General features: G+C 31.8%; 1 protein-coding gene across 1 annotated transcript in view; it reads right to left on the reverse strand.

Moving 5' to 3' along the window:
• Window positions 1–3214: 3214 nt before the first annotated feature.
• The window catches only part of LOC142238827 (uncharacterized), a 101619-nt gene continuing 86163 nt past the window's right edge, over window positions 3215–18670 (reverse strand). Inside the window, exon 6 of the mRNA XM_075310585.1 lies at window positions 3215–3576. Within this exon, the coding sequence (XP_075166700.1) occupies window positions 3254–3576 (323 nt within the window). The 3' untranslated portion in view covers window positions 3215–3253. The remainder of the gene's footprint in view (window positions 3577–18670) is intronic.

Below are 18670 nucleotides of genomic sequence, written 5' to 3' on the forward strand. Positions count from 1 at the left end.
CAAAATTTTCGAGACTCATAAAATATTTGGATGTACGGTATTTCAAGAAAATCGGTTCATAAACACGCTAACTATGACCAAATCGGGGATAAATATATATGGCAGCTATATCTAAATCTGAACCGATTTTTTCCAAAATCAATAGCGATTGTCTCTGTCCCAAGAAACGGCCCTGTGCCAAATTTGAGGACGATCGGACTTAAATTGCGAGCTGTACTTTGTGCACAAAATTACATATACAGACAGACGGACATCGCTAAATCGATTCAGAATTTAATTCTAAGCCGATCGGTATACTAAAAGATGGGTCTATGACCACTATTTCTTGGCGTTACATACAAATGCACAAACTTATTATACCCTGTACCACAGTAGTGGTGAAGGGTATAAATATGGGAAAGATTTAAATCTGAAGCAATTTTAAGGAAACTTCGCAAAATTTTATTTATGATTTATCGCTCGAAAAATTAGAGTCATTTTTACAACTGTTCGACTAAACAGTGGCGATTTTAAAAGGAAAATTATGGTATTTTGACCATTTTTGTCGAAATCAGAAAAACATATATATGAGAGCTGTATCTAAATCTGAACCGATTTCAACCAAATTTGGCACGCATAGCAACAATGCTAATTCTACTCCCTGTGCAAAATTTCAACTAAATCGGTGCAAAAAATTGGCCTCTGTGGTCATATGAGTGTAAATCGGGCGAAAGCTATATATGGGAGCTATATCTAAATCTGAACCGATTTTAATAAATTTTTGGCACACTTGACTACACTGCCAATTGTACTCCTAGTGCAAAGTTTCAACTAAATTGGGTTAAAACTCTGGCTTCTGGGACCGTATTAGTTCATATCGGGCGAAATATATATATGGGAGCTATATCTAACTCTGAACCGATTTCTTCCAAAATCAATAGGGTTTTATTCTGAGTCAGAACACATACTTGTGTCAAATTTGATTGGACTAAAACTGCGACCTAGACTTTGATTACAAAAATGTGTTCACGGATAGACGGACAGAAGGACAGAAGGACATGGATACATCGACTCAGGAGCCCACCCTGAGCATTTTTGCCAAAGACACCCTGTGTCTATCTCGTCTCCTTCTGGGTGTTGCAAACATATGCACTAACTTATAATACCCTGTTGCACAGTGTGGCGCAGGGTATAACAACCATCAATAAAACCTGAACTGCTCAACCTATAAAGGCATAAATCGTGTGTTTTATTTTTAAGGTCCGTAAAGATAATCCTGGACAGCATACGACAAAACCACGTTATAACTTGTAGTTTCACTATAGTAGATATATTTTTGCCAAATAAATAATTTTATTTTTTTTTTATAATTTTTTAAAACATTCTAACGCTTGTCTAGAACGCATGACCTCAAATACTTTAAAAAAAAATTCAATTTTTCTAGCATAGATTTAGTCCTTTTCAAAAAAAGGTTAATAATTTATATCATTTTATTATTCCTTAATCTGTTTTAACCTATTTGTCGAGCTATCAAATAACTGAATTTTTGAGCACACAAAACATCGATTTGATGGTTCATCTGCCGCATAGACTTAGTACTGAATGCATTTTTTTTATTGCCGTACTTAAAAATACGGTTAATGCGTTTGGTATGCATATTTTAGAGAAAACAAAAAAGTACTGTTGTTTTTTTGTTCTCTAATCTAATATATAAAAATAAGTCGGGTTTTCCTTCCTGACTTCCTCCGACCCTACTCTTTAAAAAAGTTCAAATCTTTTCAAATTTGTTTTCAGATCGTAGGATATGGTTGACTAAGTTAACGAAAATATGCTTCGGGAGGCGCAGCGAAGCGGGCCGGGTTACGCTAGTACTGAAAATAAAATACAACCCCCTGTGTGATATTCCTCATTGTAGAATTCTGGTATTTGATCCTTCGTGGTTGCCGTTTGCGGGGCATTTCGAGGTGCCGATCGACATGCGACCACGATAACTAAATTTTCGTTATTTCATGTTGGCTGAAATTATTTTTATACCTAATTATATTTTATACCTAATTATATTTGCACCTAACGTTACCGATATTTGGCCTTGCTTATATTTTTTTCCTAAATATCTATTATCCTCATAAACCACTGTCTAAAGCCCTTTTTGTATTTCGATTTGTTGTGCTCTCCGACTTTCTCTGTGTATAATGCTTAACAATTTAAGATTTTTCTTCATTTCCTTCTTTTTTCGTTGTTGTTGTTGTTGTTGTTGGCTCTCCAACATTCCCTCACCGGTCGTGCTTAACTGAAATACTCGTAAGTATGCGATAGTGCCTGACATGAATACGTCGCGCTGTTCAACAAGAAGCGTTAATAACACAGCGCTCTTATCTCTGTTGCCAAAGAATTTACAAGCAATAACAATGACATCTTTTCCAGAAACATGGATTACAAGCAAACTGATGATGCAGCCATCCCACCAAACATTCGCATGTCATGCCTAACAAAAGTGGTAGTTAAAGAAACCGCAGCAGCAGCGGCAATGTAGCAGCTGCATGCATGCGTAGTTGAAGCTACCAGGCAAATAAATGCAATAATGGAATCATCCATAGTCGACAATCCACAACACCCATGACAATGCTTCACCACCACCACCACCACCACCATCAGAACCAGGACTACGTTGAAGACGACGATTCCTAGCAACTTAATTTAACGTTAAACTGAGCTTTATCATCCGGACGCATTATGAACGCATCAAATGAAAGATAATGCCATCCATTGTCATTCAAGATGGTGGTAGAGATTCCCAGCCTGAGCATTGAAGTAATGATAGAATGATGGTGGAATTGCAGCTATGTCCTATGAAGAATAGAAGAATGCTGAAAGCTGATCTTAACGACAACATAGTCGACAACGACAAGTATTGCTGGTAGCCATATTTCAAAAGGATGCCACTAGGACTAGTACTGTGGCATTGAGTAAATCTCTTGGTGTAGTAGAAGGAGTAGTAGGATGCGGAATAGAAGCACCAGGCATAAACGGATGTTGGGAATAACAATTAACGCAAATTTGTCATCAATTAGAAATCAGATTCAAGTATTATTCAAGATGACACCCATTTTCAGGCATCCATTAGTATTAGTTGTTGTAGTGGTGGTGAATGTGTGATTACATGCCATTATACCCACACCCATACCCCCTCCCCCACACACACACATCTTCATATCTGTTTCAGTATCTTTAATACACAAACACACATATACACACATGTATATTTTCATTAGCTTTAATGTGGACCCGTCCCATCTCCACCACAGTTGCTTTCTACATTCTTTCCTTCGCAATTTCCTGTCGCCGTTGCTGTCGACGAGCCCGCTTTTTCCGTTTCCTTAACGGTGAATGTCACAAAGTATCGTTTATTCGAATCCAATTTGTCTGATGGCAGTGATATTAGCTGTTTACTCTTTCCATGTGACAATTCCAAGGCCACTTTACCACCACAACCGGTGCCTGTTGTTAGAATTTTCGGCAAGTAAAAACTGCCCACACCGGTCTTTTTATATGGACCAAAACCAAATTTCGGCATTGTATGATGATTCATCATGGGAACTGTAAGGAAATAAGAAATAGTTTATTTAGTTTTATATTTCGCTAAATTAAAAGAAATTAATTTAAAAACAAATGAGGAAAGTCAAAAGTCGAGCGGGGCCGACTATGTTATACCCTGACCATTTTGTAGATCTACATTTTCTATACCATTTGAAATATTTCAAATTTATTGGGTGCTATTTAAAAAAGGGTTTATGTATACAAATATTTAAATATGAACCGATTTGGCCAATTTATTTGAGACCCCATAGAAAATTTGTAAACTTAAAATTTAAATCGGTCAGTGCCCTGGGGCATAAGTAAAAACAAAAAATGGGAAATATTGAAATCTAAAAGTATCATTAGGATTTATCGGTAGTTAGGTATTAGAGTTATAGGAAAATTTTATTAATTTTTTTGGTTTTTGCAGTGGCGTTTTTACAATGAAAATGTTGGTATTTGTGCCATATGTGCTCAAATTGGACGAACACATAAATATAAGCCGATTTTGACCAAATTTGGTACACAATGCTAAAATATTACCTATACTCTCTGTGAAAAATATTCAAGTTAATCGAAGTGAAATTATGACTTCCAGTGGTCATACGAGTCTCAATCGAGCGAAAAATATACAAAGGAGCAAAAAAATTTCGCGTACATAGTAAAAATGTTAATTCTATTCCTTATGCAAAATTTTACGTAAATCAGAGTAAAACTGTAGCCTCTGTGGTCATATGAGTACAAATCGGACGAAAATTGCGACATAGACTTTGATAACAAAAATGTGTTCACAGGCAGACGGACACGGACAGACATGGGTAGATCTACTCAGGGGCACGGTTGTCACAGTTGGTAGAATTCTACCAAAAATGGTAGATTTTTTATTGTTTGGTAGATTGGTAGATTTGGAATTGGAGAAATAAAATTTTGACACAATTTTCCATAGACATAAAATTTTGACAAAATTTTCTATAGAAATAAAATTTTGATAAAATTTTCTATAGAAATAAAATTTTGACAAAATTTTCTCTAGAAATAAAATTTTGACAAAATCTTCTACAGAAATAAAATTTTGAGAAACTTTTCAATAAAAAAATAACATCTTGTCAAATTTTTTTTTATAGAAATAAAATTTTGACAAAATTTTCTATAGAAATAAAATTTTGCAAAATAAGATGTTTTCGAAGTTTGTAGGTGAAATTTGTCCCCAATTGTATCTATTATTTTTCGCTCGAGTGGCAACCGTACTCAGGGGTCGATCCTCAGCATTATATATTTTCTATAGAAAATCTATATTTTATATAGAAATATTTGTCAAAATTTTATTTCTATAGAAAATTTTGTCAAAAGTTTATGTCTATAGAAAATGTTGTCAAAATTTTATGTCTATAGACTATGTATGTCTATAGACTATGTTATACCCTGTACCATTTTGTAGATCTACATTTTCGATACCATTTGAAATATTTCAAATTTATTGGGTGCTATTTAAAAAAAGGTTTATGTATACAAATATTTAAATCTGAACCGATTTGGCCAAATAATTTGAGACTTCATAGAAAATTTGTAGACTTCAAATTTAAATCGATCAATGCCCTGGGGCATTAGTAAGAACAAAAAATGGGAAATATTGAAATTGAAGCCATTTTTATCCAATTTCGCAAAAGTATCATTAGGATTTATCGGTAGTTATTTATTAGATGTATAGGAAAATTTTATTAATTTGTTTTTGTTTTTGTAGTGGCAATTTTACAAGGAAAATGTGGGTATTTTTGCCACATTTGCTCAAATTGGACGAACACATAAATATGAGCCGATTTTGACCAAATTTGGCACACAATGTTAAAATTTTACCTATACTCTCCGTGAAAAATATTCAAGTTAATCGAAGTGAATTTATGATTTCCGGTGGTCATGCGAGTCTAAATCGAACGAAAAATATATAAAAAAGCAAAAAAATTTCGCGAACATAGTCAGAATGTTAATTCTATTCCTTGTGCAAAATTTTACGTAAATCAGAGTAAAACTGTGCCCTCTGTGGTCATATGAGTACAAATCGGACGAAAATTGCGACATAGACTTTGATAACAAAAATGTGTTCACAGGCAGACGGACACGGACAGACATAGGTTAGGTTAGGTTATGTGGCAGCCCGATGTATCAGGCTCACTTAGACTATTCAGTCCATTGTGATACCACAGTGGTGAACTTCTCTCTTATCACTGAGTGCTGCCCGATTCCATGGGTAGATCTACTCAGGGGCACGGTTGTCACAGTTGGTAGAATTCTACCAAAAATGGTAGATTTTTTATTGTTTGGTAGATTGGTAGATTTGGAATTGGAGAAATAAAATTTTGACACAATTTTCTATAGACATAAAATTTTGACAAAATTTTCTATAGAAATAAAATTTTGACAAAATCTTCTACAGAAATAAAATTTTGACAAAATTTGTTATTGTTGGCTTCTCTTCAATCGTTATTGTTGTTTTTTTGTTTTTTGATCTCAGCTTAAAGCCATGCATTGACTAAACTACAAGTGTAGCTTAACCAACAGAGGAAAAGTATGCTTGTCAAATTTATTTGGGCAAAGCCCTATAGACTGCAAGATGGTTGGATGTACAGCTGTTTCGGAATTACCACATTCCTCATCAGCATCCTCTACTTGCAGCAAAACTATGAACCAATTATCAGAAATAAATTCGGGTAATTCGGGTAATTCTGTTGGTTAAGCTACACTTGTAGTTTAGTCAATGCATGGCTTTAAGCTGAGATCAAAAAACAAAAAAACAACAATAACGATTGAAGAGAAGCCAACAATAACAAACAAAACGAATGAAGATAGAGGAAGCACGCTCAAAAACAAACCCAGCCAAATACATACAAATCGATGATTTGAGTTTGGCAAAGGAAAAGAGATATGCTGGCAAATTTGTTTAGGCAGTAGTCGACTATCAAACCCTTTTTCGGGAGGTTCAAGTGTAGTTCACGTTGGGTTGAGTGAATTAGCCGAATTTATTTCTGATAATTGGTTCATAGTTTTGCTGCAAGTAGAGGATGCTGATGAGGAATGTGGTAATTCCGAAACTGCTGTACATCCAACCATCTTGCAGTCTATAGGGCTTTGCCCAAATAAATTTGACAAGCATACTTTTCCTCTGTTGGTTAAGCTTCACTTGTTATCTATATTTTCTATAGAAATATTTGTCAAAATTTTGTTTCTATAGAAAATTTTGTCAAAAGTTTATCTCTATAGAAAATTTTGTCAAAATTTTATGTCTATAGAAAATGTTGGCAAAATTTTATTTTTATTTTTAAATGTGTCAAAATTTTTTTCTATAGACAATTTTCTCAAAATTTTATTTCTATGGAAAATTTTGTCAAAATTTTATTCTGTAGAAGATTTTATCAAAATTTTATTTCTATAGAAAATTTTCTCTAAATTTTATTTTTATAGAAATTTTTCTCAAAATTTTAGTCCTATTTGTCAAAATCTTATTTCTATAGAACATGTTCTCAAAATTTCATTGCAACAGATAATTTTGTCAATATTTTATTTCTATCTAAAATTTTGGCAAAACCTTATTTCTCCAGAAATTTTTCTCAAATTTTACTTCTATAGATAATTTTGTCAAAATTTTATTACTAAAGAATATTTTGTCGAAATTTTATTTCTATAGAAAATTTTCTCAAAATTTTAGTCCCATAGAATATTTTTTAAAAATTTTATTTCTATAGAAAATTTTCTTCTATAGAAATTTTATTTCTATAGAAAATTTTATCAAAATTTTATTTCTATAGGAAATTTTGTCAAGATTTTATTATTGTAGAAAATTTTGTCAAAATTTTATATCTATGGAAAAATATGTCAACATTTTATTTCTATAGAAAATTTTCTCAAAATTTTATTTCTATGGAAAATTTTGACAACATTTTATTTCTATAGAAGATTTTATCAAAATTTTATTTCTAAAGAAAATTTTATCAAAACTTTATTCCTATAGAACATTTTATCAAAATTTCATTTCTATGGAAAACTTTGTTAAAATGTTATATCTATAGCAAAATGTGTCAAAATTTTATTTCTATAGACAATTTTCTCAAAATTTTATTTCTATGGAAAATTTTGTGAAAATTTTATTTCTGTAGAAGATTTTATCAACATTTTATTTCTATAGAAAAGTTTCTCTAAATTTTATTTTTATAGAAATTTCTCTCTAAATTTTAGTCCTATATACAATTTTGTCAAAATCTTATTTCTATAGAACATTTTCTCAAAATTTCATTTCTATAGACAATTTTGTGAAAGCTATATTTCTCCAGAAATTTTTCTCAAATTTTGTTTCTATAGAAAATTTTGCCAAAATTTTATTTCTATAGAAAATTTTGTCAATATTTTATTTCTATAGAAAATTTTGTCAAAATGTTATTATTATACAAAATTTGTCAAAATTTTATTTCTATAGGAAATTTTCTCAAAATTTTATTTCTATAGAAAATTTTGTCAAGATTTTATTTCTATAGAAAATTTTGTCAACATTTTATTTCTATAGAACATTTTGTCAAAATTGTTGTCGTTTTTTTATTTCAGCTTAAAACCATACATTGACTAAACTACAAGAGTAGCTTAACCAACAGAGGAAAAGAATGTTTGTCAAATTTATTTGGGCAAAGCCCTATAGACTGCAAGATGGTTGGATGGACGCACGTTTCGGAATTACCACATTCCTCATCAGCATCCTCTACTTGCAGCAAAACTATCAACCAATTATCAGAATAAATTCAGGCAGTTTATTAAACCCAACAAAAACCACACTTGAACCCTCCGAAAAAAGGTTTTACATTGATAGCCGGCTTATGCCAAATAAATTCGAAACAAACATATCTCTTTTCCTATGCCACTGTCAAATCATCGATTTGAATTCACATGGCTGGGTTTATTTTGAGAGTGCCAAAATTTTATTTTTGTAAAAAATTTTGTCAAAATTTTAGTCCTATAGAAAATTTTTTAAAAATTTTATTTCTATAGAAAATTTTCTTCTATAGAAATTTTATTTCTATAGAAAATTTTCTTCTATAGAAATTTTATTTCTATAGAAAATTTTGTCAAAATTTTATTTTTGTAAAAAATTTTGTCAAAATTTTATGTCTATAGAAAATTTTGGCAAGATTTTATTATTGTAGAAAATTTTGTCAAAATTTTATATCTATAAAAAAATATGTCAACATTATGTTTCTATAGAAAATATTCTCAAAATTTTATTTCTGTGGAAAATTTTGTCAAAATTTTATTTCTGTAGAAGATTTCATCAAAATTTTATTTCTATAGAAAAGTTTCTCTAAATTTTATTTTTATAGAAATTTTTCTCAAAATTTTAGTCCTATATAAAATTTTGTCAAAATCTTATTTCTATAGAACATGTTCTCACAATTTCATTGCAAAAGATAATTTTGTCAAAATTTTATTTCTATCTAAAATTTTGCCAAAACCTTATTTCTCCAGAAATTTTTCTCAAATTTTATTTCTATAGACAATTTTGTCAAGATCTTATTCCTAAAGAATATTTTGTCAAAATTTTATTTCTATAGAAAATTTTCTGAAAATTTTAGTCCTATAGAAAATTTTGTAAAAAATATTATTCCTATAGAAATTTTTTCAAAATTGTATTTCTATAGAAAATTTTCACAAAATTTTATTTCTATAGAAAAACTTGTCAAAATTTTATTTCTATAGAAAATTTTGTCAAGATTTTATTTCTATAGAAAATTTTCTCAAACCTGCATGTCTACAGAAAATTTTCTCAAAATTTTATTTCTATAGAAAATTTTTCAAACTACAAGTGTAGCTTAACCAACAGAGGAAAAGAATGTTTGTCAAATTTATTTGGGCAAAGCCCTATAGAATGCAAGATGGTTGGATGGACGCACGTTTCGGAATTACCACATTCCTCATCAGCATCCTTTATTTGCAGCAAAACTATGAACCAATTATCAGAATAAATTCAGGCAGTTTATTAAACCCAACAAAAACCACACTTGAACCCTCCGAAAAAAGGTTTTACATTGATAGCCGGCTTATGCCGAAAAAAATTCGAAACAAACATATCTCGTTTCCTATGCCACTGTCAAATCATCGACTTGAATTCAGTTGGCTGGGTTTATTTTGAGCGTGCCTCCTCTTCTGTTTTTTCGGAGGGTTCAAGTGAGGTTTTTGTTGGGTTTAATAAACTGCCTGAATTTATTCTGATAATTGGTTGATAGTTTTGCTGCAAGTAGAGGATGCTGATGAGGAATGTGGTAATTCCGAAACGTGCGTCCATCCAACCATCTTGCAGTCTATAGCGCTTTGCCCAAAAAAATTTGACAAACATTCTTTTCCTCTGTTGGTTAAGCTACATTTGAAGTTTAGTCAATGTATGGTTTTAAGCTGCAATAAAAAACAACAACAATGCTTAAAGAACAAAACCAACAATAACAAAACAAAACGAATATAAAAATGAAATTTTGCAAAATAAGAATTTTTGTTTGGTAGTTTTTCGATTTTTACTAGAAGTCATTCGATTACTGTACAAAACCAACAAAAACAATTTGAGATACAGAGATATTGTAGGTTTTTACTGAATATTTTTTCCCAGTAAAAACTTGCAAGAGGTTGCACAATAAATATGTGCAATGTTTTGGTCATAAACAAATCATTTGTGTGATATATTGCACAATATCACCTAGTAGTGTATAAGAAAATATCAATCTGTTTAGTTTTAATTGGTCTAAGACCGACAAATGAGTTAATGGTAAATTGATAAGCGGGTACAATTTTGATAATTTTACCAATCCATTCTTACTAACTTGAAAGTTCTTTACTGACAAAATTTTTTTCAAAATTTTATTTATATATAAAATTTTGTCAAAATTTTATTTCTACAGAAAGTTTTACCAAAATTTTATTTCTATAGAAAATCGTGTCAAAATTTCATTTCTATAGAAAATGTTGTCAAAATTTTATTTCTATAGAAGATTTTGGCAAAATTTTATGTCTATAGCAAACTTTGTCAAAATTTTATTTCTATAGAAAATTTTGTCAATTTTTTGTTATATAGAATATATTGTAGAAATTTTATTTGTATAGAAAAATTTATACAATGTTTTTGCTGTAGAAAATTTTGACAAACTTTTATTTCTGTATAAAATTTTGTCAACATTTTATTTTTGTATAAAATTTTCTCAATATTTTATTTCTATAGACAATTTTGTTAAATTTTTTTTCTAAGAAAATTTTGTCAAAAGTTTAGTTCTATAAAAAATTTTGTCAAAATTTTATTTCTATAAAAATTTTGTCAAAATTTTATTTCTATAGAAAATTCTCTCAAAATGTTATTTCTATAAAGAATTTTGTCAAAATTTTATATATATTGTAGACATTTTATTTCTATAGAAAAATTTGTTTTTTCTATAGAAAATTTTTTAAAATTTTATTTCTATAGAAAATTTTGACAAAATTTTATTTCTGTATAAAATTTTGTCAACATTTTATTTTTGTATAAAATTTTCTCAATATTTTATTTCTATAGACAATTTTGTCAAAATTTTATTTCTATGGAAAATTTTGGCAAAATTTTATTTCTATAGAAAATTTTGTCAAAATTTTATTTCTTTAGAAAATTTTGTCAACATTTTATGTCTATAGAAAATTTTGTCAAAATTATATATCTATAGAAATTTTTGTCAATAGTTTATTTCTATAGAACATTTTGTCAACATTTGATTTCTATCGAATATTTTGTAAAAAAAATTATTTCTATAAAAAGTTTTCTTAAATTTTTTCTATAAAATCTTCTTACAAATTTTTTCTATAAAAATTTTTCTTAAAAATTTTTTCTATAAAAAATTTTCTCAAAATTTTATTTCTATAGAAAATTTTCTTAAAATTTTATTTCTATAGAAATTTTTTCCAAACTTTACTTCTATAGAAAATTTTATCAACATTTTATTTGTATAGAGAATTTTGTGAAAATTTTATTAAAAAAAACATTTCGTCAAAATTTTATTTATATATACAATTTTGCAAAATTTTATTTCTATTTAAAGTTTTGTCAAAAATATATTTCTATTGAAAATTGTTGCTACCAACTGTGGCAACCGCGTATGGTACCAAATATTTTAATTTCGAGGACAGTGGAGCGTATGATATATGCACCATTACTTATACGACACCGCTACTCCCATAACAATGAAAAATAATGTTCCATCATAAATAGAATAGAATACCATAACTGTAAAGCAGTGGATATTTTGACAATAATATGTAATATAATACGGTTTGGCGTATAGATCAAAGTTATTGAAATTAAAGCCTATCGGACTAGAGTAATAAGTAGTTAGCCTTACAGCCTGATAGAATAACAATATTCTATGGCGTAACACATTCTTGTTATTTTGCTGGCTAAATACTGATTGAAACACCAACGTACAATATTCTAACATCGTCCATTTTCTCAGAGGTAAAATGTAGGAATTGGTCTGAATACTATCTTAAAACATTCCTCACTTTTGTTAGATTTTTTTGTTTCTTGATATCCAAAGTATTCGCCATCAAACGAATTCCCACAGAAAAGGTGTTTACCATGCTTCATTCACTTTTTCTTGTCTTTAATGCCGAAGGACATGAAATTCTCATGCAACAATGTCCTTCACTATTAACATTGACAGGAGAATGGGAACAATGGTAGTGGCAACATCAAGCGTTTGTGCTCTTTTATATTTAGATTTCATTCAAGTGTTGCGAATATTTTTGCCCCAAATCCACAGGAATTTCAACGTATCAAAGTGAGTGAAACTAAGAAATAAATTACATTCAGTGTCATGACGGCTGTAGTGTGGTTTTGTTTTATGGGTAACCGTGACGGGAATGTAACAAAAACAGAAATAGCATCAAAAACTAGCTAGCTTGATTTTAAGGGGGCAAAAGGCATTTGTAGGGGGTGGGTAATAGGGATTTCATGCTCACATATTTAAAATCGACTTTTATAAAGAAAAATTTTGGTGATTTTTAGTTAAATTGCAAAAGATGGCCGACCATTGTAATTCAAAATACGTAACCATTTGAAAATTTCAAATACACACTGAAAACAAAAAAACTCTCCCAGACTATTAGGTATTGGTGAATTATTGTAGTTTTCTCTTCATAATTTTATGATGTCCGACCGTCTGTCAAGGTATATTTCTATCTAACCAGGTTCGGATAATAATTCGAAATTCATCGTGATCTGAAAATATTACTAATTTCAATTATTTATACACTGAAAGAAAAAACTTACCCAGGCATTAATGTATTGGAGAAATACTGTCAGTGTCTCTTTCTGATTTTATGATGTCCGGCCGTCTGTCAAGGTATATTTCTATATTTGGTTTTCTAATAGCCGAGTTTGAAGGCAATTAGTCAAACTCAGCTATTTACACACTGAAAAAAGCTTACCCGGGGAATAATGTCGTGGGGAAATATCAGTCAGTATCACTTTCTGACTTTATTATGTCCGTCCGGCTGTCAAGGTAAATTTAAATGGCAATATGAAAATTAAAAGGAAGTCGGCTATTCATACACTGAAAAAAGCTTATTATACTTAGTTATTTGGGAAATATTGTCGCTATCTCTTTCCAATTTTATGACGTCCGTCTGTCTGTCAATGTGTATTCCTGTATTTTAGTTTCTAATTTTTGACTTTGAATGGCAATTCGAAATTAGTCAATCTTAGTTATTTATACACAGTAACAAAATCTTATCCAGACAATATCGTATTTGGAAATATTTTCACAATCTCGTCCTAATTTTATAATGTCCGTCCGTCTATCAAGGTATATTCCTATATTTTGGTTTCTGATAGTCGAGTTTGAGTGGCAATTCGAGATTCCCCAGTAATTCAGAGAAATTGAAAAAAAAAACTGAAAACTTTAAATTTTCAAAAAAAAAAAAAAAATCCGTACCCAGTAAATTTCAAGTAAATCACAGAAATTTAAAGAAAGTCTGAAAACGTTTAAATTGCAAAGGAGAGGATAAGAAGAAGGTGTAACTCTTCAAGTACATCGGAGAAGTTAAAGATTTTGTCCTATTATTTTAAACAAAAGGTATATTTAATAACAAATTAACAGTTCAGAGTTTTCTCCAGAGACGCCTCTAACTTTCCCGGAAATTACAAGAAACATTTTCTTCAAGTTTCAAAATGTCACACAAGGGGAAGTTTTTCTCCAACGAACAAATATCGAAAAATAAAGTAGCGGATCTTTGTATAGACGCCACCTTCCCTGAAAATTTCAAGCAAATCCAAGAATAAAATAAAAAAAAACAGTAAAAAATATAAAGTCGGGCGGGGCCGACTATATAATACCCTGCACCACTTTGTAGATTTAAATTTTCGATACCATATCACATCCGTCAAATGTGTTGGGTGCTATATATAAAGGTTTGTCCCAAATACATATATTTAAATATCACTCGATTTGGACAGAATTTGATAAACTTTTACAAAATCTATTGACTCAAAATTTAAGTTGGCTAATGAACTAGGGTGGAACACAATTTTAGTAAAAAAAAAATATTGGAAACATTTAAATCTGAAGCAATTTTAAGGAAACTTCGCAAAAGTTTATTTATGATTTATCGCTCGATATATATGTATTAGAAGTTTAGGAAAATTAGAGTCATTGTTACAGCTTTTCGACTAAGCAGTGGCGATTTAAGAAGGAAAATGTTGGTATTTTGACCATTTTAGTCGAAATCAGAGAAACATATATATGGGAGCTATATCTAAATCTGAACCGATGTCCACCAAATTTGGCACGCATAGCTACAATGCTAATTCTACTCCCTGTGCAAAATTTCAACTAAATCGGAGTTAAAAATTGGCCTCTGTGGTCATATGAGTGTAAATCGGGCGAAAGCTATATATGGAAGATATATCCAAATCTGAACCGATTTCAACCAAATGTGGCACACATAGCTACAATGCCAATTCTACTCACTGTGCAAAATTTCAACTAAATCGGAGTAAAAGATTGACCACTGTGGTCATATGAGTGTAAATCGGGCGAACGATATATATGGGAGCTATATCTAAATCTGAACCGATTTCAATAAAATTTGGCACACTTGACTACACTACTAATTGTACTCCTAGTGCAAAATTTCAAACAAATTGGGCCAAAACTCTGGCTTCTAGGACCATATTAGTCCATATCGGGCGAAAGATATATATGGGAGCTATATCTAAATCTGAACCAATTTCAATCAAATTTTGCACACTTGACTATACTACTAATTGTACTCCTAGTGCAAAATTTCAAACAAATTGGGCCAAAACTCTGGCTTCTAGGACCATATTGGTCCATATCGGGCGAAAGATATATATGGGAGCTATATCTAAATCTGAATCGATTTCAACCAAATTTAGCACGCATAGCTACAATGCTAAATCTACTCTCTGTGTAAAATTTTAACCAAATTGGGCCAAACCTCTGGCTTTTAGGACTATATTAGTCCATATCGGGCGAAAGATATATATGGGAGCTATATCTAAATCTGAACCGATTTCAATCAAATTTTGCATACTTGACTATACTGCTAATTGTACTCCTTGTGCAAAATTTCAACCAAATTCGGCCAAAAATCTGGCTTCTGGGGCCATATAAGTCCATATCGGCGAAATATATATATGGGAGCTATATCTAAATCTGAATCGATTTCAACCAAATTTGGCACGCATAGCTACAATGCTAAATGCTGTGCAAAATTTCAACCAAATTTGGCCAAAACTGTGGCTATTAGAACCATATTAGTCCATATCGGGCGAAAGATATATATGGGAGCTATATCTAAATCTGAACCAATTTCAATCAAATTTTGCACACTTGACTATACTACTAATTGTACTCCTAGTGCAAAATTTCAACAAATTGGGCCAAAACTCTGGCTTCTAGGACCATATTAGTCCATATCGGGAGAAAGATATATTCTATATCTAAATATGAACCGATTTCTTCCAAAATCAATAGGGTTCTATTCTGACCCAAATTAGGAAAATGTGCCAAATTTGAAGGCGATTGGACTTAAATTTCGACCTAGACTTTGATCACAAAAATGTGTTCACAGACAGACGGACGGACATACGGACAGACGGACATGGTTATATCGACTCAGGGACCCACCCTGAGCATTATTGCCGAAGACACCATGTGTCTATCTCGTCTCCTTCTGTGTGTTACAAACATATGCACTAACTTATAATACCCTGTTCCCCAGTGTGGCGCAGGGTATAAAAACTAATGGCGTTTTCGATTCGCAAAAAATATGTTGCCTTGGTGTTACCCTACTTTTTTCCTTATTGCATTTTCGACCAAATGATAGCGTCATTCCAAAGTTATTGTTAATTCCTAATATTGTGAGAGATACAGGATCCAAAATCTATCACAGTGTCCTTCATATGTTGCTATCAATTTCGAGAATGTTGCACCTTTTTTCCCAATCGAAATCGCTATAAGTTAACTTCATAAACTCTCCCCACGTCCCCTTTCCGACCGATTTCAAGCAAATCGTAGATCTTTGACCAACTTTTCAAAAAGTCGAACAAGAGGAAGGTCCCCACCCGCTAAAATATTAAAATTCAGATATATATAATTTCATAACCTTAATATGTAATTTCATAACCTTCCACCTCGTCCTTTGTAAAAATCAAGTAAATTGGAAGAGTTTAGTTTTTTCATTGTAGAAGCCCAAAGGGGAGTCCTCACTTCCCGACCAAATACCTTCCGTGAAAATGTCAGGAAAATCGGAGAATATTGGTCCACTTTTCAAAAATTCGTGCTAGATGGAGGTCTCCCTCCCGGTCTAAATATTAAAGAAATCCGGTAACCCTCATAAACTTTATAACCTACCCCCACGAAAATTTCCAGTAAATTTACGAAGTTTAATTTTTTCATTTATCGGACAAAATAGAGGTCCTCCCGCTGAAACAAATATGGAAAAATAAAGTAGCAAATCTTTTTCTAGATGCTTCCTTCAACAATCTGTGAAAATTTCAAGCAAATAGAAGAACTTTGGTCCAGGCATGGGCATGTCCACTTTAGAGCCAGTATTAAGGACAAAATTTTTAAAAATTTTTTTATTTTATTTATTTATTTTACTTAAAAACTTCCAAAAATGAGCCTACATTTGCTTTCCTGGTGGCTTCAATTTTATTTTGAGTGTTGATAACCTCAACAACTTTTTTTTAAAGCCGCATCATTGTCTTAAAATCAATAGCAAAAACTTCCTTTAAAGATTTTTGTAGTGATTTAAAATGTTTGGATCCAAGTAAACCGTTGTTTTTTAAGTGTATAGTAGGTACTGCCATATTCCCAATGAATTTTGATTGTATGCCATCTCTAATGTACTTTAGTAATAATATTTTGGTATTTGTGAGTAATGGAAGTATTCTCGTAATTCCACGCGGGGGGTTTTTAGTTTTACTACAGAATTTCAATTCACAATGTGGGTGGGGGAGTTAAGTAAGGCAAGAGCGCAATGATCGTGAAACGACACGACGAGAGCAGCAGTAAATAAATGCAAGGAATGAGGCGAAACACAAAAAAAAAGAAAAAAAAAAACGAGAATGAAAACAACGATGTCACCATTGGTTGTGACGCTTTTAAGTATTTTTCGCTATCAAACATCACCACATGAGATGGAATAAAATGGTAACAATAAAATAGAACAAAAACACGCACAACACAAACTAACGCATCAACGCATATACATATAAATAACCGTTGTGGGACACATACATACACACACACACATAGCAAGCATAAACTATAAAACTCTGCATCATACAACACAGCGACCTGCTTTAGACGTTTTGCAGAATTGTTCTTTGGAGGTTCTTTAGGACATACTCCATGCTCACAGAGACTCACACACACTCCCACACACACACACTTGTATTCAAATACTCCACTTTATGGTTATTTTTGATGTCCCCTCTAGCGACGCATCACTAAATTGCATCATTTTGCAACACAAGAGTGAGAGAGCGAGTTAAGGACAACGAAACACAACGAAACATGAAACACAAAACCCCAGCATGTATCGCTAAAATAATGGCGAATTCTGCCACTCCAAAGTAAAGAACAATAACGGGGGCTAAGGCTCACAACAGCGAAACAACAACGACAGATGGTGCTGGCATCACGAGATCATTTGCATCAACGTCACCATAGCTCTTGTGCCCCCATTCGTCCAGTTGGGCACCAAAGAGACAGTGGTTATTGAATCAGCTAAAGGTCGTAGAATCAACCAACTTCTTAACTGTAAAGAGTATCTTTGACTTTAAGGCTTTGTAAGGGCTACAATAATACAAAAAATTTAGGTTCCAAAATCGTAAAGGACGGTAACAAAATGAAGCGGAAACGTTTTCGTAAAATTAAAACGGAATTTCGTTTCGTCCATGGGTCTTCATGCTTTCATGATAGACTTTCCCTTTTTTTTAGGGAGCCACCGTGGTGCAATGGTTAGCATGCCCGCCTTGCATACACAAGGTTGTGGGTTCGATTCCTGCTTCGACCGAACACCAAAAAAATTTTCAGCGGTCGATTATCCCACCTCAGTAATGCTGGTGTCATTCCTGAGGGTCTCAAAGCTTCTCTAAGTGGTTTCACTGCAATGTGGAACGCCGTTCGGACCCGGCAATAAAATAGAGGTCCCTTGTCATTGAGCTTAAAATCGAATCGGGCAGCACTCAGTGATAAGAGAGAAGTTCACCAATGTGGTATCACAATGGACTGAATAGTCTAAGTGAGCCTGATACATCGGGCTGCCACCTAACCTAACCTAACCTAACCTTCGTTTTTCTTTGGACATAAAAACTCTTAGAATATTCGTTAGACATTCTTATGGCAACTTCGTCGATGGTACAATGTGCTAAGGCGATTGTTAACGCGTATGGAGTAAAGAATCCATATTCGAGCCATGGTTGTCACTCGAGTCCAAAATAATCTAACAAAATTTTTGAAAAAATTTTACCAACAACCTACCTTTAGAAAATTTTCTATAGAAAATTTTCTCAAAATTTGTTTTCTGTAGAAAATTTTCT

This window comes from Haematobia irritans, chromosome 1 (assembly GCF_050003625.1).
Source record: "Haematobia irritans isolate KBUSLIRL chromosome 1, ASM5000362v1, whole genome shotgun sequence".
In the NCBI taxonomy this organism is placed as follows: Eukaryota; Metazoa; Arthropoda; class Insecta; order Diptera; family Muscidae; genus Haematobia; species Haematobia irritans.